The following is a 25,117-nucleotide window of genomic DNA, read 5'->3' on the forward strand; positions in this document are numbered from 1 at the left end:
CCATTCAGGCCCGAGGCCTGCGGCACGTGACCAGCCTCCGCCAGGCCCCGCCTCCCGCCGCAGGGGCTGACGGGAGGGGGAGAGGGACCTAGAGTGTCGGCCATTTTGTGTCTGTTTCCTGTGGGGACGCGGTCGTGTCGGTTGGTTCCGGGCAAAGTGGGAGATTTTTTTTTTTTTTTTTTGGAGTCCTTTTTATTTTTTTTTAAATTTTAATTCCCCAGCCTCCCCCCCCTCCCGCTCTTCTGTTCTTCACCCTTCTGTTTTGTGGGCAGAGTGGAGATATGGGTCGCAAGAAGAAGAAGCAGCTGAAGCCGTGGTGCTGGTATCCTTTGTCGGGGCGAAGCGGCGGCGGGCGGGGGTGCTGGCGGGTGAGCGCCGGCTCCAGGAGGCCTGCGTTGGGCCTGTGGCGCGGCGCGGGCCTCGGGGTGACCGCTTGGGTCGCTGGCTTAGGGTGGGAGCGGGCTTCTCGGAAAGTGGGGGGGTTCTCGCGGGCGCCGGGCTGTGGCGTTTCGGTGGCGGGGATCGGCCTCGGTGACTCAGGAGGACCGGCCCGGACCCAGCCGCCCAGCGCATCCCCCCCACGAGGACCCTAGTCTCCTGCGGTGGCACGAAGGGACTTTTCAAAAGTGTGATATGCTAATTGACTCCGTGGAGGAATTGGGGACCTGCCTGGAGCCCGAGCTCCCCCCCCCCCATTTCCACCCCTGCGGAGGTCGAGAACTGGCTTCCGGGTCTCACGCGGAGGCGCCTTCTAGGAAGCGTTCTCACAGGGGTGGAGTTGCTACAACTCAACGTTGTAGAACTGCAAATAAAAATATATTATTTTTACATACTTATATGCTAATATACTTATGTTAGGGAGGGAAGCTAAAACTTGGCACAGGATCGTTAACATAGTTATTGATTTTCAGTTTTGTCACAGAGTAGCATTTATGAAATAAGTGAAACTTGGTCACACATTTTCGTAATATGCTGCCAGAGAAATCCGAGGAGTAGGTGAGAATTCTCAGTATTTTGTTTATTTTTATTTATTTATGGCTTTTCATGTAGAGACGCCCTAGCCCCAAGCTTTCAGAGTGGCCCTGAGCACACGGCAATTCTTCCTACCTCAGCCTCCCCAGGGCTGGGATTAAAGGCGTACATCACCATTCCCGGATAGTATTTATTTTTTAAGTATTTGCAAACAGGAACAGATTGAGAATGGGCACGCCAGGGCCCACGTGCTACTGTAAGCTAACTGCTCATGCTTGCGCCACTTAGTATCTGGGTTACATGGGCAGTGGAAATTTGAACCCAGACCGTCAGGTTTTGTTAGCAAGTGCCTTTAACCACTGAGCCATCTCTCCTGCACAAAGGTCTTGGTATTTAGCTCTACCACATTCGTTCATGACATTCCCTGAGAGCACAAATTAATGCCGAATTGCAGGAAACTATGGATTGTTCATTGAAATGATAGGCCATTATTCATCATGAAGCTAATCTTAGACCCTTAAGCAGTAATTTCTTTTTTCGTTGTATTTTTTTAGGTAGGGTCTTATTCAAGTCCAGGCTGACATGGCACTAACTAGTCCTAGGCTGGCCTTGAACTCACAGCAGTCCTCCTACCTCTGCCTCCCTGGTGCCGGAATTAAGGTGTGTGCCACCATGCCCAGTGTAATTTCTTTTAAAGATATTTCTATGGACTGGAGAAAATGGCTTAGCGGTAAAGGAGCTTAACTGCAAAGCCTAAGGACCCAGTTTCGATTTCCCAGTACTCATGTAAAGCCAGCTGCACAAGGTGGCACTCATGTCTGGACTTTTGAGTGGCTAGAGGGCCCATGTGCCTATTCTCTTAATCTGCCTTGCTGTGCCTCTCAAACTAAAAAACAATTGTTTTGTTTATTTTAAATACAGAAAGAAAGCCGGGCGTGGTAGCTTACACCTTTAATTATAGCAGTGGGGTGAGGTAGGAAGATTGCCATGAGTTTGAGGCCACCCTGAGACTACTTAGGGCATTCTAGGTCAGCCTGGGCTAGTGCAAGACTACCTCAAAAAAACCAAATAAGGAAAAAAAAAATGTTTTTTCTTGGAAATTAGAAATACCAAAGTTACATGGTATTTATGTTTTTTATTTGTTTTTGTTTTTCGAGGTAGGGTCTCACTCTAGCTCAGGCTGGTAGTATTTATGATTTTAACTAATATGAAAAGCAAAGGTTTTTTTTTCCGAGGTTGGGTTTCACACTAGCCCAGGCTGACCTGGATTTCACTATGTAGTCTCAGGGTGGCCTTTGAACTCAAGGTAAGCTTCCTAAGTGCTGGGATTGAAGGCATGTACCATCACACCTGGCTTCAAAAGTTCCCAGTTTTAATATTACTCTTATTCTCATAAGTATTTTTTGTTTGTTTGTTTGTTTTGAAGTAGGCTCTCACTCTAGCCCAGGCTGACCTGGAATTCACTGTGTAGTCTGAGGGTGGGCTCAAGCTCATGGCGATTCTCCTATCTGCCTCCTGGGTGCTGGGATTAAAGGCATGCGTCACCACACCCAGCCTAGGTCTTTTTTATTTTTAATATATTTTATTTATTTGAGAGAGATAATGAGCACGCCAGGACCCTTGAGCCACGAACTCCAGACACATGTGCCCCCTTGTGCATCTAGCTTACATGGGCCCTGGGGAATTGAGCTGGGGTTCTTTAGTTTGCAGGCATATGCCTTAACTGCTAAACCATTTCTCTAGCCTTAAACTTGACTTTTTTTTTTCTTTTTGGTTTTTCGAGATAGGGTCTCATTCTAGCCCAGGCTGACCTGGAATTCACTCTATAGTCTCAGGGTGGCCCTGAACTCAGTGATTGTCCTACCTCTGCCTCCCAAGTGCTGGGATTAAAGGCGTGTATCACCACGCCTGGCTCCTAAACTGACCTTTAAAAAGTTATTTGCAAGCAGAGGGAGAGAGAAGAAAAACAGACAGAATGGGCACGCTGGGGTAGCCAGTCACTGCAAATGAACTCTAAATACATGTGCCACTGTGCGGCTTTAAGTGGGCACTGAGGAATCAAACCTGGGTCTTTAGGCTTAACTGCTAAGCCATCTCTCCAGCCTCCAAGTTTGTTATTGTTTTGGTCTCTAGCCCAGGCTGACCTGGAACTATAGTGTTTGGCTAGCCTCTGTACTACCAGTGATCTTCCTTACCCTCGGATGTCCTAGGACTAGAGGGATCCTTCAACCATGCCACATCTCATAGGACAGTATTTTTGGGGGGAGGGAGTTTTCAAGGGATGGTCTCGCTCTAGCCCAGGCTGACCCGGAATTTACTCTCAGGCTGGCCTCAAACTCACAGCGATCATCCTACCCTTGCCTCCTGAGAGCTGAGATTAAATAATTTTTTTTTGGTGGTGGTGGTGTTTGGAATTACAGAGGTTGAATTTATCAACATTGACCTCACTCCTGTGCTGAAGCATCTTGCCTCAGTCATTGTACTTACATATATACAATACCAACCTATTAAGTATCCTCCTCCCTTCCTTTCTCTTCCCTTTATATCTCCTTTTTAACTTAACTTGCCTCTGCTACTAAGTTTTTTCCTTCTCACGCAGAAGCCCAATCATCTGTAGCTAGGATCCACATATGAGGGAGAACATGTGGCGCTTGGCTTTCTGGGCCTGGGCATGCAGAACTACAACTGTTCAAGATCCAGCACAGCATTTTGTTACTGGCTGGGCCATTGTGTGATGTTTTTGTACCTTAATGTTAATCAGGTATTGTAACAGAGATTTTGATGATGAGAAGATCCTTATACAGCACCAAAAAGCAAAGCATTTTAAATGCCATATATGCCACAAGAAATTGTATACAGGACCTGGCTTGGCTATTCATTGCATGCAGGTAAGGTCTCTAAATTTTGTCTGTAATTTGGAGCCCCATGAAGAATCTTGAATTTGCCTTTTGGCAATAAATGATAGTCAAATCTACTTAAAAACTTAAACCTTGGGTTTTTTTGTTTTGTTCTGTCTTTTTTCCCCCAGGTAAGGCCTCGCTCTACCCCAGGTTGACCTGGAATTCGCTATGTAGTCTCAGGGTGATCTCGGACTCTCCGTGATCCTCCTACCTCTGCCTCCTTAGTGGTAGAATTAAAGGCATGTGCCACCACTGCCTTGCCTAAACCTTGTTTTGATTTCAGCTTCTACCCTGGCTGAAAAAAAAAAATTAATGTTTATGGCATGTTTTTTTTTCCCCCCCAGATAGGGTCTCACTGTAGCCCAGGCTGACCTGGAATTCACTATGGAGTCTCAGGGTGGCCTTGAACTCACAGCGATCCTTCTACCTCTGCCTCCCAAGTGCTGGGATTAAAGGCATGCGTCACCACGCCCAGCTCAACATGGTGATTAAAAAAATGTATATATTTGAGAGGGGGAGAATAAATGGGCATGCCAGGGCCTCTAGCCACTACAAATGAACTTTAGATGTATGTGTCACCATGTGTACCTGGTTTATATGCGTTCTGGGGAATTGAACCTGGGTTCTTAGGCTTAACAGGCAAGTACCTTAACCACTATGCCATCTCTTCAGGCCCCCCCCCTTTTTTTGAGTCAGAGTCTTGCTCTAGTTCAGGCTGATCTGTAGTTTCACGCTGGCCTTTAGCTCACAGTGATTTCCTACCTCTGCCTCACGAGTGTTGAGATTAAAGGGTTGTGCCACCACGCCATGCCTACCTTGTTTTTTTTTGAATGCTAAGGTTTCTGAGTATACTACCACATTTGCTTTGAAAGCATTGTATTTCATGTAACAACTTGTAGGTTTCATAAATCTTCATGAGGTCTGAAATTCGTATTTTTACAATCTAATCATCAACTCAAAACAGTTAGGAATATAATTTACACAGATCATTTGCCCAACATGTTTTGAGGCCTTGGAATAAAAAAGTTGCCAAGGGCACTTTGTCCTGGTTGCTGTCATCATTTAGAGGTCAGAAGGTTAAGGGAGCTATCCAAGAAGACTGGAAAGTAAGAAAACCCAAAGTTTAGGGCACAGAAAGCAAATGCACCTATCATGGAGTGCAGTTTAATGTTGATGGTTAAAAGAAGGAATAATAGTTGGGTTGATCAAAGTAGTTCTCAAGACCGATGTGTTAGAATGATGAAGGTGAAAGCTTGATTATAGGGTGCTTTGAAGAGAAGATAAGGAAGGACAGAAAGATGCTTTTTCATCATTATTATTTTTTTGTTTTGTTTTGTTTTTGGAGGTAGGGTCTCACTCTAGCTCAGGCCGACATGGAATTCACTATGTAGGCTCAAAGTGGCCTGGAACTCAGCAATCCCCCTACCTCTGCCTCCTGAGTGCTGGGATTAAAGGTGTGCGCCACCACACCTGGCTTTTTTAAAAAATTTTTTTGGTTTTCCAGGTAGGTTCTCACTCTAGCCCAGGCTGACCTGGAATTCACTGTGTAGTTTCAGGGTGGCCTTGAATTCATGGTGATCCTCCTACTTCTCTGCCTCCCAAGTGCTAGGATTAAAGGTGTGTACCACAACACCTGGCAACTTTTTTTTTAACGTACTAGAGATTGAATCTAATATCTTGAGGCAGTCATAAAGAATTGTATGATATAAGAGTTTGAGGGCTAGAGAGATGGCTTAGCTGTTAAGACACTTACCTGTGAAGCCTAAGGACCCAGGTGAGAGATGGGGCAGGAAGGAGGGAAGAGGCGGCACATAAGAGAGAATGGGCACCCCAGGTCCTCCAAGCCACAGCAAATGAACTCCAGATAAATATGCCACCTTATGCATCTAGCTTATATGGGTACTGAGGAATTGAACCTGGGTCCTTTGATTTTTGCAGGCAAGTGTTTTAATTGCTAAGCCATTTCTCCAGCCCTCAATATGGCTGATTTAAGTGGGGGTATATGGTTCAGTGATAGTGCTTGCCTGGTGGTAGGGGACATTGTAGGATTGATTGCCCAGCACTGCTACGAAGAAAGGACATTTTTTTCTATTTTTTTATTGACAACTTCCATAATTACAGGCAATAAAACATGTTAATTCCCTCCCTCTCACACTTTCCCTTTGCAATTTCAGTCTCCATCATAAACCCCCTTCCCCTTTTCAATCGGCTGTTTTATTTTGATGTTATCATCTTATCCTATTAGGCTTGTAGGTTTAAGGTTCAGAGAAACTTTATTACATTAAGACAAGGAAAGGAAAAAGTACAAAGAGCTCCCTACCTCGAAAAAACAAAAAAAAAAGGATGTTTCATAATCTTTTTATTGAGGGGGGAACAGGACAAGCTCAGTTGCTAGTGGCTGCTTTCTTCACAGAAGGCAGCATCTTTCTTGCTCAGCAGAGTTTTTCTGTAGCTCAGGCTGACCTGGAACTCACACTGTATCAAGGCTGTCTTCAGATTTAAGGCCATCTTCATTCCTCGGCCTTCTAAGTGCTGGGATTAAAGGTGTGACCACCACAACTGGCTTAATTAAGTTTTTTAAAAAATATTTTATCTATTTATTTGAGGGGGAGGGAGGGTCAATAGAACAGGTGCACGTGATCTGGCGTTATATGGGTACTGGGGAATCAAACCTGGGTCCTTTGGTTTCGTAGGCAAGCACCTTAACTGCTAAAGCCATCTCTCCAGCCCTTAAAATTTTTTTTAAACTTATTAGAAAGAGTGGGCAGGCTAGTGCCTCGTCACTCCCCAGAACTCCAGACTCATGCACCGCCATGTGCATCTGGCTTATGTGGTTTCTGGGGAGTTGAATCTAGGTCCTTAGGCTTTGCAGGCAAGCACCTTAACTGATAAGTCTTTTTAAAAAAGATTTTATTTATTTATTTATTTATTAGCAGCAGAAAGGGGGAAGAGAGTGAGGATGGGTGTGCTAGGGCCTCTAGCCACTGCAAATAAACTCCAGAAGTAAGTGCCACTGTGTGCATCTGACTTACCTGTGAGCTGGAGAACTGAACCTGGGTCCTTTTGCTTTGCAGGCAAGCGCTAAGCCATCTCCTCAGCCTTTTTTTTTCTTTCTCACTCTGGTCCAGGCTGACCTGGAATTAACTCTGTAGTCTCAGGGTGGCCTTGAACTCACAGCGATTCTCCTACCTTTGCCTCCCGAGTGCTGGGATTAAAGGCGTGCGCCACCACGCCTGGCAGCCAGCCTTTTTTTTTTTTCAATGTTTATTTGCAAGCAGAGAGAGAGTGGGCACGCCAGGGCTTCCAGCCACTATAAATGAACACCGGAAGTATGCACTGGTGCATCTGGTTTACATGGGTACTGGGGCCATTGAAGTGCACAGTTTTATGACGCTGAGATTAACTTCTAGACCAGGCACAGTTATGGAGGAAGGTATTTATTAAAGTTTACAGACCTAGAGGAAGTTCCATAATGGCAGAAAAACCTAGCCTGCTTTCACAGATCCAGGCAGAGAGAAGCCACAAGGCAAAAACCACAAAAGCCACACCTAACAGCTGGATTCTAAAATCCTCCCAGTGACACCTCCAGCCAGGTGGCTGGAAATCCAAGAAGTTTTTTGTTTGTTTGTTTTTTAAAATTATTTATTTATTTATTTATTTGAGAGTGTGAGACACAGAGAGAAAGACAGATAGAGGGAGAGAGAGAGAATGGGCGCGCCAGGGCTTCCAGCCTCTGCAAACGAACTCCAGACGCGTGCGCCCCCTTGTGCATCTGGCTAACGTGGGACCTGGGGAACCGAGCCTCGAACTGGGGTTCTTAGGCTTCACAGGCAAGCGCTTAACCGCTAAGCCATCGCTCCAGCCCCCAAGAAGTTTTAATATAAAACTCCTGAAACTCTTGGGGGTGACATCTATTCAAGCTACCACAGCAGGCAGGCACCTTAACCGCTGAGCCATCTCTCCCGGTCCTATGGCAGATAGAGAATGGGCATGCCATGGCCTCCAGCCACTGCAAACAAACTCCAGATGCATGAGCCACCTTGTGTATCTGGCTTATGTAGGTCCTGGGCTTCACAGGCAAGCACTTAACTGCTAAGCCATCTCTCCAGCCCAACATGGCTGCTTTTTAGACACAAACTCTTTTTGTTTTGTTTTTCAAGTTATGGTCGTGTTGTAGCTCAGGTTGACCTGAAAGACTATGTAATCTCAGGGCAGTCCTCCTACCTCTGCCTCCCACGTGCTGGGATTAAAGGCATACACCACCACACCTAGCCTTTAAATACAAGCTTCAAAGCTGGGTGTGGTGGCACATGTCCTTAATCCAGCACTTGGGAGGTAGAGGTAGGTGGATCACCGAGAGTTCAAGGCCTGAGACTACATAGTGAATTCCAGGTCAGTCTGGGCTAGAATGAGACCCTACCCTGAAAAACCAAAAATAACAAAAGCAAAAACAAAACAAAACAAACTTTAATGCTAAAAAACAGCCCTAAAAATTACCTGTTGTGTAGATGCAGTCAATTGAGGCTTATAAAGGTGACTTGCTTAGTATTGCAAAGCCATTAGTTCCCCAAGTAGGAGTTGAAATCCAGCCAATCCTCACAATAGATGGATTTATAATTTTGCTGTTTTTTGGTTTTTCCAGGTATGGTCTCACTATAGCTCAGGCTGACTTGGAATTCACTATGTAGTCTCAGGGTGGCCTTGAACTCAGTGATCCTTCTACCTCTGCCTCCCAAGTGCTGGGATTAAAGGCATGTGCTACCAGCCCAGTTTAGGTGATTTGTAATTAAATGTTACTCCTAAAGTAACTTTTCATGATGAGCTTTTGTCTGTCTAATTGGTGGTGGTGTTTTTTGTTTTTATGTTAGGTGCATAAAGAGACAATAGATGCTGTACCAAATGCAATACCTGGGAGAACAGACATAGAGTTGGAGATATATGGCATGGAAGGTATTCCAGAAAAGGACATGGATGAAAGACGGCGACTTCTCGAACAGAAAACACAAGGTAAAAATGTACAGCTTTGCTTTAGTGAGTTTAATATTATTTTCCAGTTCATAATTAATGGTAAGTGATAGATTTATTTAGAATTCCTTTGTTCATTGATTGAGTTTTGTATGCATCTTTACAGGTGGAGGTCAGAGAACAACTTAAAGGTGTTTGCTCCATCTTGAAAAGGTCTCCCACCACTATAAAAGAAGGGTCAGGACTGGAGAGGTGGCTTCGCTGTTAAGGCAGTTGCCGGCAAAGACACAGGACTGGGGTTTTATTCTACAGAGAGAGAGAGGTTGGGAGAATGAATGAATTTGTGCACAAGGGCCTCTAGCCACTCCACTGCAAAAGATACATGCAAGTGCCACCTTGTGCATCTGGCTTATGTGGGTATTGGGAAATTGGCCTGGATCCTTAGGCTTCACAGGCAAGAGCCTTAACCCCTTAGCCACCTCTCCAGCCCTCCCCCCTTTTTTAGAGAGAGCAATAGAGAGAATTGGTGCACCAGGGCCTCAGCCACTGGAATTAACTCCAGATGTATGTGTCACCTAGTGGCTATGTGCAAATGTGTGCTTGCCTCACCTTTGTGTGTCAGGCTAACATGGGATCTGCAGAGAAGAACATGGGTCCTAAGGCTTCGCAGGCCAATGCCTTAACGGTCAAGCCATCTCTCCAGCCCTCTCCCCATTTAAAAAGTATTTTTGTTTATTTGAGAGGAGAAAGGCAGTCAGAAGAGGGGGAACACCAGATGCTACAAATGAACTTCAAATATTTTGTGCTTTGTGCTTCTGGTTTATGTGGGTCCTGGGGTCCTTTGGCTTTACAGGCAAGGGCCTTAACCACTAAGCCATCTCCTGCCCCACGCCCTTTTAAAATTTAAAAAAAATTTTTTTATTAAGAGACAGATATGAGAATGGTTGCGCTAGGTCTTCCAGCCATTGCAGATGAACTCCAGACACGTGCGCTCCCTTATGCATCTGGCTGACATGGGTCCTGGGGAATCTAGCCTTGAACCAGGGTCCTTAAGTTTCACAAGCAAGCACTTAACTGCTAAGCCATCTCTCCAGCCTTTTTTTTTTTCCCCCACGCGCTTTTTATTTATTCATTTATTTATTTGACAGATAGAGAGAATGGGCATGTCTGGGCCTCCAGCTGCTGCAAGTGAACTCCAGACACATGCACCCCCTTGTGAATCTGGGTAATGTGGGTCCTTGGGAAATGAACCTGGGTCTTTTGGCTTTTCAGGCAGACTCCTTAACCGCTAAGCCATCCCTCCACCCCCTCCCCATTTTCAAGGGGGTTTCAAGGTAGGGTCTCACTATAGCCCAGCCTGACCTGGAATTCATTATGTCTCAGGGTAGCCTCGACTCACAGCAGTAAGCTTACCTCTGCCTCCCGAGTGTTGGGAGTAAAGTCATGTGCCACCATGCCCAGCCAATTTATTTTATTCTTAAATTTTATTTTATTTTTGGTTTTTCGAGGCAGGGTCTCATTCTATCTTAGGCTGACCTGGAATTCAGTCTAAGGGTGGCCTCGAACTCATGACAGTCCTTCGATGTCTGCCTCCCAAGTGCTGGGATTAAAGGTGTGTGTCGCCACAACTGGCTTATTTTGAAATATTTTATTACTTGACAGACAGACAGGGCATGCTAGAGCCTCCAGCCACCGCAAAATAACTCCAGGTACATGGTCCACTTTGTGCCTCTGGCTTATGTAGGTATTGGGGAATCGAACCTGGGTCTTTACGCTTTGGAAGCAACCTGTTTAACTTCTAAGCCATCACTTCATCTCCTATTTAACATTTCTTAGTTTTTGCTCTTTTGAGGTCGGGTCTCAGTCTACCCCAGGCTTACTTGGAATTCACTGGCATCTCAGGGTGCACTCAAATTTACGGCAGTTCTTCTACCTCTGCCTCTCAAGTGCTGGGATTAAAGACATGTACCACTATACCCAGCCAACTTTTAAAAATATTTTATGCACTTTAAAAATTTTTATTTGTAAGGAGAGAAATGGAGAATATGGTCAAAAAGAGGGCCTCTTGACACTGCAAACAAACTCCAGACACATGTGTCACCTTGCACATTTGGCCTTACGTGTGTACTGGAGAAACAAGCCTGTGTTGGTAGGCTTTGCAAGCAATCTTCTTTAACTGCTGAGCCATCTCCCCAGACCTTTTCATTCTTCCTATGTAGGGTCATGATCTAGCCCAGGTTGACATGGAATTCACTATGTAGCCTCAGGCTGGCCTTAAACTCACAATTTGATCCTCCTATCCCAGCCTCCTGAGTGCTGGAATTAAGGGCATGTGCCACCACGCCCGGCTCATAGCTTAACTTTGGTGAAGAAATAGATAGCTATTTTTTTAAGTAAAACTCACCTAGGGAAATCATTTTTCCCTTTAAGAGGATAGGGTAAGGATGAACGCTTGTTGAAAATAAGTATGAATGTATATTTAAAAAGAGTAGCAGCATCTGGGTATGGTAGTGCATGCCTTTAATACCATCATGTGGGAGATTGAGTGAGGTAGGAGGATCAACATGAGTTAGAGACCAGTATTGGGATACAGGTTGAGTTCCAGATCAGCCTGGGCTATAGTGAGACCCTACCTCAAAAAAAAAAAAAATCTTTGCTGGGCATGGTGGTGCATGCCTTTAATCCCAGCACTCAGGAGGCAGAGGTGGTAGGATTGCCATGAGTTCGAGGCCACTCTGAGACTATATAGTGAATTCCAAGTCAGCCTGGGCTAGAGAGAGACTCTACCCCGAAAAATAAAAGATTAAAAAAAAAAAAAACCTTAGGGCACACACGTCTGGAGTACCTTTGCAGTGGCTGGAGGCCCTGGTGTGCCCATTCTCTCTATCTGCCTCTTTCTCTCTGTCGCTCTCAAATAAAAATAAGTCTTTTTTTTTAAAAAAAAAAAAACACCTTAAAGAGTAGTGGATTGTGATTTGGTTTATTTTTAATTATTTAGTTTTTAAAAATTATTTTTATTTATTTGAGAAAGGGTACACTAGGGTCTCTAGTCACTTCATCCAAACTCCAGATGCATGTACCACCGTGTGCATCTGGCTTGTGCAGGTTCTGGGCAATGAAACCTGGGTTCTTAGACCTTGCAGGGAAGGGCCTTAATTGCTATGCCATCTCTCCAGTCCCCTATTTAGTTTTTCTTTGAAGTATCTATCCCAGGCTGACTTCAGACTCTTACCAGTTCTGCTACCTCTGCCTCTGGAGTGCTGGGACATGATGTAGATTTTAATTATAACTAGGTAATTGAACTTTCAAGTGCCAGTACTTTCAAGACTTCTTATTGGGATTAAAGGTGTGTACCACCATACTTGGCTAGTATGTTTTAAAAGTTGAAGAAGTTGGGATTGGCTTAATGGTTAAGGTGCTAGCCTGAAAGGCTAAAGGACCCAGGTTCAGTTTCCCAGGGTACATGTAAGCCAGATGCACCAGGTGGTGCATGCTTTTGGAGTTTGTTTGCAGCAGCTGAAGGCCCTGGCATGCCCATTCTCTCTCTGTCTGTCCCCACCCCTTTCTCAAGCATAAATAAAAATAAAATACTTTTAAAAACTTGAATATTCAAAACATTAGGTCTCCTTCCGGATAAAAATTTTTAAATATATTATACTTTTTCTTGCTAGAGAGTCAGAAAAAGAAGCAACAAGATGATTCTGATGAATATGATGATGATGAGTCTGCAGCCTCAACTTCATTTCAGCCTCAGCCTGTTCAACCTCAGCAAGGGTATATTCCACCAATGGCACAGCCAGGATTGCCACCAGTTCCAGGGGCTCCAGGAATGCCTCCAGGTAACAGTGAGGTTTCTTAAAATTTAACATTCTGTAGAAGTAGTACTTTTTTTTCCTAATGCTTTCATTTATAATTTTTATTTATAATTACTGAAAAACATTTTGTAGGTATACCTCCACTGATGCCAGGTGTTCCTCCCCTGATGCCAGGAATGCCACCAGTTATGCCAGGCATGCCCCCTGGGTAAGAAAACTTCTAATTGCTTTGTGGGCTTGTGCCTAGTCATACCATTTTCAGCTTGGGTATTATAAAGTAGATCTTACATTTTACTTTTTAGCTTATAGAAGATACGGGTGCTATTCATTTTAAAGTGTTCTAGTCTAGTAACTAGTAAATTTAAGATAAATTTGCCTTTGAGGAAAACAGATTTTTGGGTTTCAGGATGTAACCATCTGGTTACAGATTTGAGGTTCTTCAATTTGGAACTATCCGTGACACTTTCTACTTGTGAAAAGCAAACTCTGTAAATAACTTAGCATCAAAGACTAAAGTGAATCTGAGGTGCTCTTGTGCCCATCACTTTTACTTTAATGTAGTTGGATATGAGAGGTATACAATACACTTTCCCACTGTATTTTAAAAAGTCACAGTTAGATTTTGATTTTGTCATACATTTTCACAGATTGCATCATCAGAGAAAATACACCCAGTCATTTTGCGGTGAAAACATGTAAGCATCTCATTCATAATGTAATTCAGGAGGTATAATCATAATGTCATTTTTTGTGTGTGTGTTTAGTATATTCAGCTCAGAAATTTTCTTTCTTCACTAAAGCTTGTAAGGTTTTTGAGCTACGTGACATTTCTTAAAGGAGGGAGTTAAAACATCTCAGAAAATACTCATTAAAACAAAACATTTTCTAAATATGCAGATACTACAAGTAGTGAGAACTGATTAGAAATGGAGATATAAGAGAATATATACTGCCAAATTACACTGTTTTACTATAGAAGGTAACTGAATTTTCATCTAATTAGGATTTATGTGTGGAAGTTAAGCTTCTGATTAAAAGCCCAAAATTGGGGCTGGAGAGATGGTTTAGCGGTTAAGGCACTTGCCTGCAAAGCCAAAGGACTCAGGTTGACTTCCCAGGACCCAAAAAAGCCAGATGCACAAGGTGGTGAATGTGTCTGGAGTTTGGTTGCAGCAGATAGAGGTCCTGCGATCCCATTCTCTCTCTCACCTTGTCTCTAAAATAAACACATAAAACAAAAAAAAAATTTTTGAAAGTCCTAAGCTGGGCATGGTGGCGCACACCTTTAATCCTAGTGTTCCGGAAGCAGACATAGGAGGATCGGTGTGAGTTCAAGGCCTCCCTGAGACTGCATAGTGAGACCAGACCTAAAAAAAAAAAAAATAGGAAAAGTCCTAAATTATAGGAAAAGAGGAATATAGCTCAGCAGTAGAATCATATTCTTAGCATGCTCAAGGCCCTGAGTTGGGGCCCTAGCACCTAAGGAAAGAAATCTGGCTCGAAAACATAATCTAATTTTCTAAATGGAATTGGATTGACTGATACTTGAAGGTGAGCTTTTTTTTTTTTAAGGAGAAAGAATAAATATGAATTTGTTTTTAAGTCATGGTTGAATGTTAGGTAGCTGTTCAAAGTAAAATTTTAGTTTTTATTTGATATTTGTGGTGGATTTTACTTTGCCCTTCAGAACAGAATTTCTTTCTCCGCAGTATACCTTGAATATTTTTCTAGGTTTCTAAACTTACAAATTCTTTTCTAACTTCTGTGTTGGTATTATCCAATGGAACAAAAGATAATTTTCACTTTGCATTTTACATTTTTGCCTCATGTATATATTACAGAGTACTATTTGTCCTCAATGACTTTGTTTTGTCAACATTTATCTCCCCCTTTTCCCCACCCTTTTTACTAGTAAATGAGAGTTGGTGTTTTTAAAGAATATAGTTTATAGTATACTGTGTCTATGGTGGGTTCTTTTCAGATTAGTTTTTTTATACTTAAAGGTCAAATTCAAGTTTATTTAGTGTTTCAAACTATAGTAAATGTACATTCTTAAGGATTATGTATTAACAGATACATGTTTTTTGAAATTTGCTTTCTAATAGAATGATGCCAATGGGTGGAATGATGCCACCTGGACCTGGAATACCACCTCTGATGCCTGGTATGCCACCAGGTATGACGTATTAAAACTTTTCTTTTTAAAAAATATATTTACATAAGTATGTGTGATATTTGTGCACAAGGATCACCTGCCACTGTACATGGATAACCATAAGATTTTATGTAGGTGGCTGAGAAATTGAACCCAGACTGCCAGGTTTGCATGCAAGACTCTCTCAATTGTTGAGCCATCTCCAGCACCAACATTTCCTGTTTAAATATGAGGGGTGTTAGATACTGTCTCCTTTTTTGTTGATACAGAAAATTATTTACTATCATATCAAGGCAGCCAAATTGAGTCAGAGGGGCAAACACTGAAATTCATATGCTTGGAGTTGTCTTTTTTTTCCTCCCTCCTTCCCTCTCTCCCTCCCTTTCTCTGTGGAGGTGTGGTTGGAAGCTAGGGTTTTGTGCAAGTTAGGCATGCTTTCTGCAACAGAACCATAGCCTTGTCCCTGAATTAATTTTCTCACTTTTTTAACATTTAAAAAAAATTATCTATTATTTATTTGAGAGAGAGAGGGAGAGAATGGGCATGGCAGGACCTCCAGCCACTGCAAACAGACCCCTTGTGCATCTGGCTTACATGGGTCCTGGGGACTCGAACCTGGGTCCTTAGGCTTTGCAGACAAGCACCTTAACTGCTGAGCCAACTCTTAAGCCCTTTTGTTTCACTTTTTGAGGTAGGCTGACCTGGAATTCACCATGTAGTCTCAGGCTGACCTCAAACGGTGATCCTCCTACCTCTGCCTCCCAAGTGCTTGGATTAAAGGTGTGTGTCACTATGCCCGGCTTGATTGTTTTGTTTTTATCCAAAAACAAAATACCATATTTAGTAGTTTTCATGATAGTTGATGGAAAAAGACAAGGAAAAACAAAGCAGTAGCAATATTAGAATCATTGTTAGGGCAGCCAGTAATGTATGAAGATAGTGCCACACATTGTAAATTTATTCTGAAATGGGCATGGGTATTTAAAGAAATACTGAATAATGGTCAGCATACATCTGATAACTATATGTTCAGAAAAGTTACATTTAGGAAGTTAAAACGTTACATTAGGAATGGACTTTTATTAAAATTTGCATATAATGTTCAGTGAAATAATTTGAAAGAATTTTTTTTCTTCCCCAAGGTAGGGCTTTACTCTAGCCCAGGCTGTCTTGGAACTCAACTCTGTAATTACAGGCTGGCCTCAGATGAGCAGCAATGATCCTCTTACCTCTAATTGAGGCATTTTTATCTGAACTAAATGTTTCACTGACGTGAGGACCCTACCAATATTTCTGCTGTAGGTATGCCCCCTCCTGTTCCACGTCCTGGAATTCCTCCAATGACACAAGCACAGGCTGTCTCAGCACCAGGTATTCTTAATAGACCACCTGCACCAACTGCAACAGTACCTGCTCCACAGCCTCCAGTTACAAAACCGCTTTTCCCCAGTGCTGGACAGGTAAGATGAAATTCCTGAAAAGGAGTGCATTTACATTTAAAGGTAAAATGGACATATTTACAGATAACATGGAAGTTATAAGATTAATTTCTTAAAATTAATATAACATGTACTGAAAAGTATCCTATGATCTCTGTCATGTTTATACCCCTTAAGTTCTCTATTCAAAAGGAAGAGAGGAGTCAGTTTTCTCCTCTTATTCCTATGGGCTTTATTCTTTCTTGGCTATTAACTAGTAACGAAAGTAGAATTTCTGAGGCCTCGAGTAAATGATGTTTATTAGTTTCTTTGTGGAAGTAGAATGAGGCAAAAGCCAATGATGATAGCCTTGGGATTTTAACAAAACATTTCTTGGGTGTTTTTTCATTCAGAACCATGATAAACACGTATTTTTGTTGAGTGGGCATTATTTAAAGTCTTTGGTCTAGTCACACTTACTGGTATTGAAAACTTTCCAAAACATAGGTGAAAGTTGGTTTGGTTGCATATGGTATGCACATTATGGTCTAAACAGTTTGTTTATTTGAATTAAGTAAATGTGTGTAAGGGGAGGATCAAGATAAGTGTTTTTCTTTTTTTAAGATTATCATTTAGATTTTTTGTCTTTTTTTTTTTTTTACCTGTCAGTATTACATTAAAAGTTAATATTTTAAATGCCCTTTAAGCATATTGACTTATGCTTTTGTGATGGGGGTGGTTTTATCAGAAATATTAAACTTGGTAAAAAAGTCTTTGCATCATTGGTACAGATTGGTACCAGTGTCTGTATTTTTTTCAGTTTTAGTGTAACATTCTTTTTTTAAAAAATATTTGTATTTATTTATTTGAGAGATAGACAATGGGCATGCCAGGATCTCCAGCCACTGCAAAGAACTACAGGTGCTTGCACCACCTTGTGCATCTGGCTTTATGTGAGTCCTGGAGAATCAAACCTCGGTCCTTTGGCTTTGTAGGCAAACGCCTTAATTGCTAAGCCATCTCTCCAACCCTGGGTATATAATTCTTAAACTACCACAATGCAAAAGTCTTACTAATTTTAGAAAATAAAATAACTAGGTTTATTGGTAGAGAAGTAAAATTTTTTGAGGCATGGACTTTTACTGTTTATTGTAAATACATTAACTACTTGCCTCTTGCCTCTAAGTGACATTTGATTGCATTAAAATTTGCATTTACAAAAATGCAATCTATATTAAAATGTCTGCCACATGGCTTATTTTCACCCATTTGTTTGGAGACTTTTCATTGTTTCCTTTCTTTTATGCTACAGATGGGGACACCTGTAACAAGCTCAAGTACAGCTTCATCCAATTCAGAAAGTCTGTCTGCATCTTCTAAAGCTCTGTTTCCTAGCACAGCACAAGTACGCAGGAAGTTGCAGTTTAAAGTTGTTAAAATGGCTTTACAACTTAACCCTTTAGACCCTATATTATAACTAAATCCTAAAAATGAATTGCTTGTTTTTTAAAGTAAAATTAATATTAATATAAATTAAATGCTATTTGAAAATTTTATTTTGTAATAACAAAGTACTAAAGGGTTAAAAAGCATGTGAGCAGTAAATGCATTATAGTGGCCAATGGTTAGCCTGATGCATGGTTAAGGTATTTTTGATTTATGTTGTTTAATTCATCACATTCTATATAAGGAAATTTAGCATTCTACCTACATTTGATCCTAAAGTTAGTTACCTTGATGTTTTTGATGAATGTTTATATTCTTGAAAGTAACATTTATTATTGGTAACTTTAAGAGCTTGCTAAGTTAACCCTCTTGTCTTTAATCTTCTAGCCATTGCTAATTTGGAGGGTATTATTGATATATATAAAATACTTCTAAGGGATATAACTTTAATGTGTCATAACTATTTTGTCATGCTATAGTACTGAGTTTTTATCCAGTCCTCTCAGTAATTCTGTAGTTTGAAAATTACACTTGCTTTTGAACAGTGAAAAATTGCATTAGATGTTATATGAATGTGTATTTTAAAAAATTTAAGCTGTGTGTGGTGGTGCACCCCTTTAATTCCAACACTTGGGAGGCAGAGGTAGGAGGAACTCTGAGTTCAAGACCACCCTGAGGCTACATAGTGAATTCCAGGTCAGCTGATTTATAGAGTGAGACTCTACCTGGAAAAACCAATATAGGTATATGTATATATATTTTGGAAAGACACTATTTGCAAATGGAAGAGGAGAGAGAAAAAAAAGAATAAGAGAATGTATGAATGAGCTTGCTAGGGAATCTTGACACTGCAAACGAATGTACCATTTTGTTCACCTCGCTTTTTGTGAGTACTAGGGAATCAAAACTAGGCCATAAGTCAGTGCCTTTAAGTGCTGAGCCATCTCTCCAGCCCTGTATTTTAACAATAGGAATAAATACAGAGCATTACAAACTTTTGTTGAAGAAGTAGGAGGCCTCTTATCTTAGAACTGAAGTATTACTTTTTTTAATTTTTTGGTTCATTTTTTATTTATTTATTTGAGAATGACAGAGAAAGGGGGGAAAGAGAGAGAGAGAGAGAGAGAATGGGCACAGGCATGCCAGGGCCCTCCAGCCACTGTAAACAATTCCAGACGCGTGCGCCCCCTTGTACATCTGGCTAACGTGGTTCCTGGGGAATCGAGCCTTGAACCTGGGTCCTTAGGCTACACAAGCAAGTGCTTAACTGCTAAGCCATCTCTTCAGCCCAAGTCTCTTTATTTTTATTTATTTATTTAAGAGTAACAGAGAAAGAGGAAGAGAAGAGAGAATGGGCAAATGAACTTCGGACATGTGCGCCCCCTTGTGCATTTGGCTTATGTGGGTCCTGGGGAACTGAGGTTCCTTAGGCTTCACAGGCAAGTGCTTAAGCGCTAAGCCATCTCTCCAGCCCTGAAGTCTTTATTTTTGATGTTATTTTAACCCAGTATCTTTATATATTCCTAACGAGTTACTTTGAATTTTGTGAACCATTTAATATGTTAACTGTTTGGTTTCATTTGAAGGTGGTTTTTTTTTTTTTTTTCTTTTTTGGTTTTTCGAAGTGGGATCTCAGTCTGGCTCAGGCTGACCTGGAACTCACTATGTAGTCTCAGGGTGGCTTCAAACTCATGGTGATCCTTCTACCTCTGCCTCCCCGGTGCTGGGATTAAAGGCATGTGCCACCATACCCGGCTTGAAGTTTGATCCAATAGGTCATGTTAATTGTCTTGTTTTTTAAGTTAGTCTCCTGATGTACTTACTCCACTTGGGATTTTAAAGTTTCATTGATAAAGGGTTGTTTTACAGGCTCAGGCAGCTGTCCCAGGACCTGTTGGTACAGATTTCAAGCCCTTAAATAATACCCCTGCTACAACTACAGAACCCCCAAAGCCTACATTCCCTGCTTATACACAGTCTACAGCTTCAACAACTAGTACAACAAATAGTACTGCAGCAAAACCGGCAGCTTCAATAACAAGTAAGCCTGCTACACTTACAACCACCAGTGCAACCAGTAAGTTGATCCATCCAGATGAGGATATATCACTGGTAAGTTCTTTGCTAGTAGTGTTTGGTCAAAAGTCATCACAGTACCTGTCCATTTGACAAATGTTAATTTATACTTAGATTGTCTTTGGCTCTGGTTTAACATTTACAAAGTGGTTTATAGTGGTGTGTTAAATGTGTGCCTGCTGAGGCCAGAGAGGAATACTTTATGTATCTTCCTTTTTCACTGTTGTCTTAACTTCCTTGAGACAGGGTTCCTCATTGAATCTGGAGCTCATGGTTTGGTGAGCCCCAGTGATAATGTCTTCCTCCCCATTCCCCACCCAACCACTGAGGCCACATCTAGATTTTTACTAAGGTGCATGTGTAAGAAGTGGCTTGAGCCATGTCCCCAGGTCCGTGTTATTATTTATTTTCAAGAAACCATAAAATACTTAGAGGGAAAGGACCTAGCGTGTTTTGGGCCTTAGATACTTTCCCTTTCCTATTTTATTTTCTTTCTGGTTTTTTTCTGGTCTCACCTAGTTCAGGCTGACCTGAAATTCACTATGTAGCCTCAGGGTGGTCTTGAACTCAAGAGAACTACCTCTGCCTCCCCAATGCTGAGATTAAAGGCATGCACCATCATGCCCGGCTTCCTTCCCTATTTTATTTTGTTTTATTATCATTTTTAAATATTTATTTATTTGATACAGAAAGGTGGGAGACAGGCAAAGAGAATGGGCGTGCCAGTGCATCCAGCCACTACAAATGAACTGCAGATCCATGCACCCCCTTGTGCATCTGGCTAACGTGGGTCCTGGGGAATTGAACCTGGGTCCTTTGGCTTTGCAGGCAAATGCCTTAACCGCTAAGCCATCCTTCAGCTCCCTTCCCTATTTTAAAATTCAGATAGTTTTCTAATAAAAATCTGTTTAGGCACATAAAGTTGCACATGTTGAGGAAAACGGTATGAGATAGAGCCTACAGATATATTGGGGACTATATAAAGGGAATTTATTTTGGTAGGTAATATTTTGAATTAAAAACATATTATTTGAGAAGAGACGGGAAGGTAAGAAGGGTGTGCCAGGGCCTCTAGCCAGCTGCAAGTGAACTTCAAACTCCAGTGCCACCTTGTACATCTATCTGGTGTTTTGTTGGTACTGGGAAATTGAATTCTAGTCTTTAAGCGCAGGCAAACGCCTTAACCACTAAGCCATGTACCCAGCCTTTGTTTGTTTATTTTGGCTTTTAAAAAAATTTCTATTTATTTGAGAGAATGGGTGCACCAGAGCTTCCAGCCACTGCAAGCGAACTCCAGATGCATAGGCCCCCTTGTGCATCTAGCTTATGTGTATTTTGGGGAATCCAACTGCGGTCCTTTGGCTTTGCAGGCAGCCGCCTTAATCACTAAGCCATCTGTCCAGCCCCCTTTATTTTGTTTTTTTTTAAGGTAAAGTATCGTCCTTCCCCAGGCAGACAAAGTATTCACTATCTAGTCTTAGGGTGGCCTCAAACTCACTGTGATTTCCTACCTTTGCCTCCCAAGTGCTGGGATTGCAGGCATCCACCACCCACCCCACTTGTCTTTTTTTTTTTTTTTTTAACTAGTTTATTTGCAAGCAGAGAGGAAATTAGAATGGGCACATCAGGACCTCTAACCACTGCAAATGAACTCCAGGTTGATGTACCACCTTTTTCATTTTTCATTTACATGGGCACTGGCGAAATAAATCTGGGTCATTAGGCTTTGCAGACAAGTGCCTTAGCTGCTGACCCATCTCTCTAGTAGCCTTTGTTTGGTTTTTGAACGAGAGTTTAGTGTCTAGTGCAGGCATGCCTAGGACTTACTTACTTTTTTCTTACTGCAGCCTACCCACCAAACTATAAACTTGGTAGCTTTGGGGTTTTTTTTACTCCTGGTGAACTAAGCCCAGGGAATGCACATTCTAGGCAAGTGCTCTGTCAGTGAGCTGCGTGCCCAGTTCCTAGATGTTTTTGCTGACTTTATCATTCCTTGAACTTGTTAGCATTACATGTACTATAAAAATTGGTGTGGTTTTAACACATGAGGTTCTGAAGTAGTTGCATTGATTTGTGGAAGCAAAAGTGATTTGTTGAATAATTGTAGCCTTAAAATTAAAGTTAAAAAAATTAAATTTGGCCAACTGTGGTGGCGCATGCCTTAAATCCCAGCACTCAGGCAGAGGTGTGAGGAGCACTGAGAGTTCAAGGCCACCCTGAAACTACATAATGAATTCCAGGACTGCTTTAGACTAGAGCAGAGACCCTGCCTTGAAAGAAAAAACAAAGATTGGTATGCTTGTCTCAATGACTCTGCTCAGTGACTCTGCCTGCATTCATGTATTAAACACTGTTTATTTTTATTTTCAGGAAGAGAGAAGGGCACAGTTACCCAAATACCAACGTAATCTTCCTCGACCTGGACAGGCCCCAATTGGTAATCCACCAGTTGGACCAATTGGGGGTATGATGCCACCACAGCCAGGCATCCCACAGCAGCAAGGAATGAGACCTCCAATGCCACCTCATGGTACTTTTTATATTAAGTTAATTTTGAGTGCACATAAAAATGCTAAGTATCTATAAACTGTATTTTTTGTTTGAATACAATGACTAGATTAGCTTTATGTTTTGTTGTTTTCTTTTTAGGTCAATATGGTGGTCATCATCAAGGTATGCCAGGTTTCCTTCCTGGTGCTATGCCACCGTATGGCCAGGGACCGCCAATGGTACCCCCTTACCAAGGTGGGCCTCCTCGACCTCCAATGGGAATGAGACCTCCTGTAATGTCACAAGGTGGCCGTTACTGATCTTAATTCATCCAGTCTAATAGGTTTGGAGATTAAACCTTTTCTCAACTTGTGCTGTTTATATAGCCAAGCTTCTGTCAATAAGGCTTCATTGTGATGTTAACAAACATTATCTTCCCACATACCAGGAACTATTGGACATTTATTTTACATGGGAAAATTATTTGGAATAATAAAGCAGGAACTTTTCCTGAAGTTGCAATTTATACTGTATGGCTTCTTTTTCATGTTTCATCTAGGTTTTTAGAAGTGAAGTATAGTAAATTTGGTTCGTTAAATTGTGAAGGCGCTGGAATTACATGAACATACCACCTTTATAAAGGCAAGTTCTGTAAGCTTACATTGCTATTTGTAAAGTTATGCCTTCACAGCATTTCAGATGCTGTTGGACTTTACGTCCCCAACCTAGCTTGGTGAGGGCTGTAACTGTTTCCAAGTATATGTACATTGGAAGTCTGAATGTGTAACAATATTTAATGTATTTAGAGTTCCTCATGTTGCAAGGTTTAAGAATTCTGACCCATCACGGTCATGTGACTTTTCTGTACTGTTAAACTTCATTGTAATAAAAGGAGAGAAAAATTTATGCCTTTTTATTCATAACCCAGCTGTGGACCTCTGTCTGCAAGGTTTGTACAGATGCATGCCACAGTAGATGTCCACATAATAAAATTCATAATTACCAATGCAGTTTTGATATATCACTGGATTTTTTTGTTGAAGTTTGTTCTTAGCTGCATGCTTTAAAGTGGACAGCAAATATAGAATTGTAAGTTAATATTTCAGGTAACAAAATTTTAAAATACATGTCATTAGATCATGGGTATGAAGTTATTGTTCCGTACCCTTTGGTGACATCAGATGTTATAGAAATTTAAATTGTAAATCTTAGTATTTCATCCTGCTGAGATGCTTAGAGCCTAGTGCCAGACCTATTCATTTTCTACTGATTAATTTTGAGATTTCAGTGCTGCATGGATCTCAGAAGCTTTTCAGGTGCAAACTTCTAGAAGCTTAGGTGCATGCAGTAATAGCTTCTTATTCTATAAATGGTTTGGTACATGTTGATGATTATATGTGCCTCTACTAGGATGATTTAATAACTAACAGAGGGATTGGTAATTGTGTTCATGGAAGGCTCTGTTATTTATTTGATTAAGTAGGTACCTTTGTTTATTAAGGCTAGATGAGTTAACTGTTAAACATTTTGTCTTTGAAACTGAATGTTTATTGTATTCTATAGAGAACTTTTCTGTAGAAGATAACTGCTGTTCAATATTTGTATTGGAAAGCTTGTAATAGTAGCTCTTTACTGGTCTTTTTGGGGAATATTTTTTCTGATTTTAGCTTTTGTTTGAGTAGTTTTATGATTAATCAAGTCTACACAGTAATTATCAATATAATGAACTCAAGATTAATTTTTTTGAGTTTGAAGTTAAAGCTTTGGATAAAAATAACTTCCTCAATAGGAATTAAAGCAAAAAAGCCTTTAATTTTGTGGGTGAATATATTTAAAAGAGATTTTCATTACAGAAGAGTGTATTTTAACAGGTAAAAATTACTCAATTTACGAAACAGTATAAATATTTTAGAGCTGAATGCCATTTTATATCTGGTATTTTCTTCTGCTTTTATATCTCCTCTACTGTGGTATCATCGAGGTACAAAAAGTTCCATAGTTTGTAAAGAAAATACCATATTATCAAAAATGCATTACTTTTTGCTGCCAGCAGCTCAGTTACATAATTTCTTGTCTTAATGAATACCTGCCTAACTAAAATTTTGGAATAGGCAGATGCCTCTTAGATTTGGCAGCACATTTCTCATATTTCTAAAGAAAACCTGATATTTAAAAAGTCATGATTAAAGCTAGAAAGGTTAAATAGGAATTTTTTTTTTTCTAAACAAAATATCTCAATGTTACAGGATTACCAACAAAGTGCAAATGGATTGGTAGGCTAGTTCAAAAAGTTATGTAAAACAAGATTTACGTTTTGCACCAAAAACAATTGTAACTAAAAAATTTAAAGTTTTAGCTGGGTGTGGTGGCGCTTGCCTTTAATCCCAGCACTTGGGAGGCAGAAGTAGAGGCTACATAGTAAATTCCAGGTCAGCCTGAGCTAGAGAGAGACCATACCCCAAACAAACAATAAATGTGTGTGTGTACACACGCACATGTTTTGCCAGGCGTGGTAGTGCATGCCTTTAATCCCAACACCTGGGAGACAGACATAGGAGGATTGCCATGAATTTGAGGTCACCCTGAGACTACATAGTTGATTCTGGGTCAGCCTGTGCTAGAGTAAGACCCTACCTCGAAAAGCCAAAAAGAAAAACATAAAGTTTTATGCATGGCAGTTAAATAACATAAGTATATAGAGTCTTGTTTCATAGCTATATGGCTCTGAGGTGGTGCCCTTTTATTTTGTGGGAAGCGAATTTTTTGCATGCATCCAAAAATAATTAAGCTTCTAGAAAAATACCTTTTTACCTAACTGCTTCTGGGGTCCATAGTGTTATTGAATCACAAAGGGAACAAATTTTGTTGAAATAAATAATA

The 25,117-nt window shown here is 41.1% G+C and overlaps 1 protein-coding gene across 4 annotated transcripts; it reads left to right on the plus strand.

Moving 5' to 3' along the window:
- Positions 1 to 140: 140 nt before the first annotated feature.
- Positions 141 to 23,247, plus strand: Znf207 (zinc finger protein 207). Of its 4 annotated transcripts, XM_004664580.2 has the most exons (12): positions 143 to 322; positions 3,734 to 3,860; positions 8,741 to 8,879; positions 12,509 to 12,676; positions 12,785 to 12,860; positions 13,300 to 13,347; positions 14,758 to 14,828; positions 16,110 to 16,267; positions 17,538 to 17,630; positions 19,541 to 19,783; positions 22,118 to 22,277; positions 22,397 to 23,247. In XM_004664580.2, exons 1-12 carry the CDS (start codon positions 282 to 284, stop codon positions 22,555 to 22,557), a joined length of 1,485 nt encoding a protein of 494 aa, XP_004664637.1. In that variant the 5' UTR covers positions 143 to 281; the 3' UTR covers positions 22,558 to 23,247. The 4 variants fall into 4 exon arrangements, with proteins under 4 accessions (XP_045014086.1, XP_004664639.1, XP_004664637.1 ...); XM_004664582.2 differs by lacking the exon at positions 17,538 to 17,630 and having other exon boundaries at positions 142 to 322; XM_004664581.2 differs by lacking the exon at positions 13,300 to 13,347.
- Positions 23,248 to 25,117: the final 1,870 nt, after the last annotated feature.

The sequence above is a fragment of the Jaculus jaculus genome, chromosome 9 (assembly GCF_020740685.1).
Source record: "Jaculus jaculus isolate mJacJac1 chromosome 9, mJacJac1.mat.Y.cur, whole genome shotgun sequence".
NCBI classification, from domain to species: domain Eukaryota; kingdom Metazoa; phylum Chordata; class Mammalia; order Rodentia; family Dipodidae; genus Jaculus; species Jaculus jaculus.

What these genes read in the sequence shown, in the direction of transcription:
- Znf207 (XM_004664580.2), top strand. Translation starts at nt 282, where the DNA reads ATGGGTCGCAAGAAGAAGAAGCAGCTGAAGCCGTGGTGCTG. An exon ending in CAGCTGAAGCCGTGGTGCTG is followed by an intron (nt 323 to 3,733) that starts GTATCCTTTGTC and finishes AATGTTAATCAG; the next exon opens with GTATTGTAACAGAGATTTTG. An exon ending in ACCTCCAATGCCACCTCATG is followed by an intron (nt 22,278 to 22,396) that starts GTACTTTTTATA and finishes TTTTCTTTTTAG; the next exon opens with GTCAATATGGTGGTCATCAT.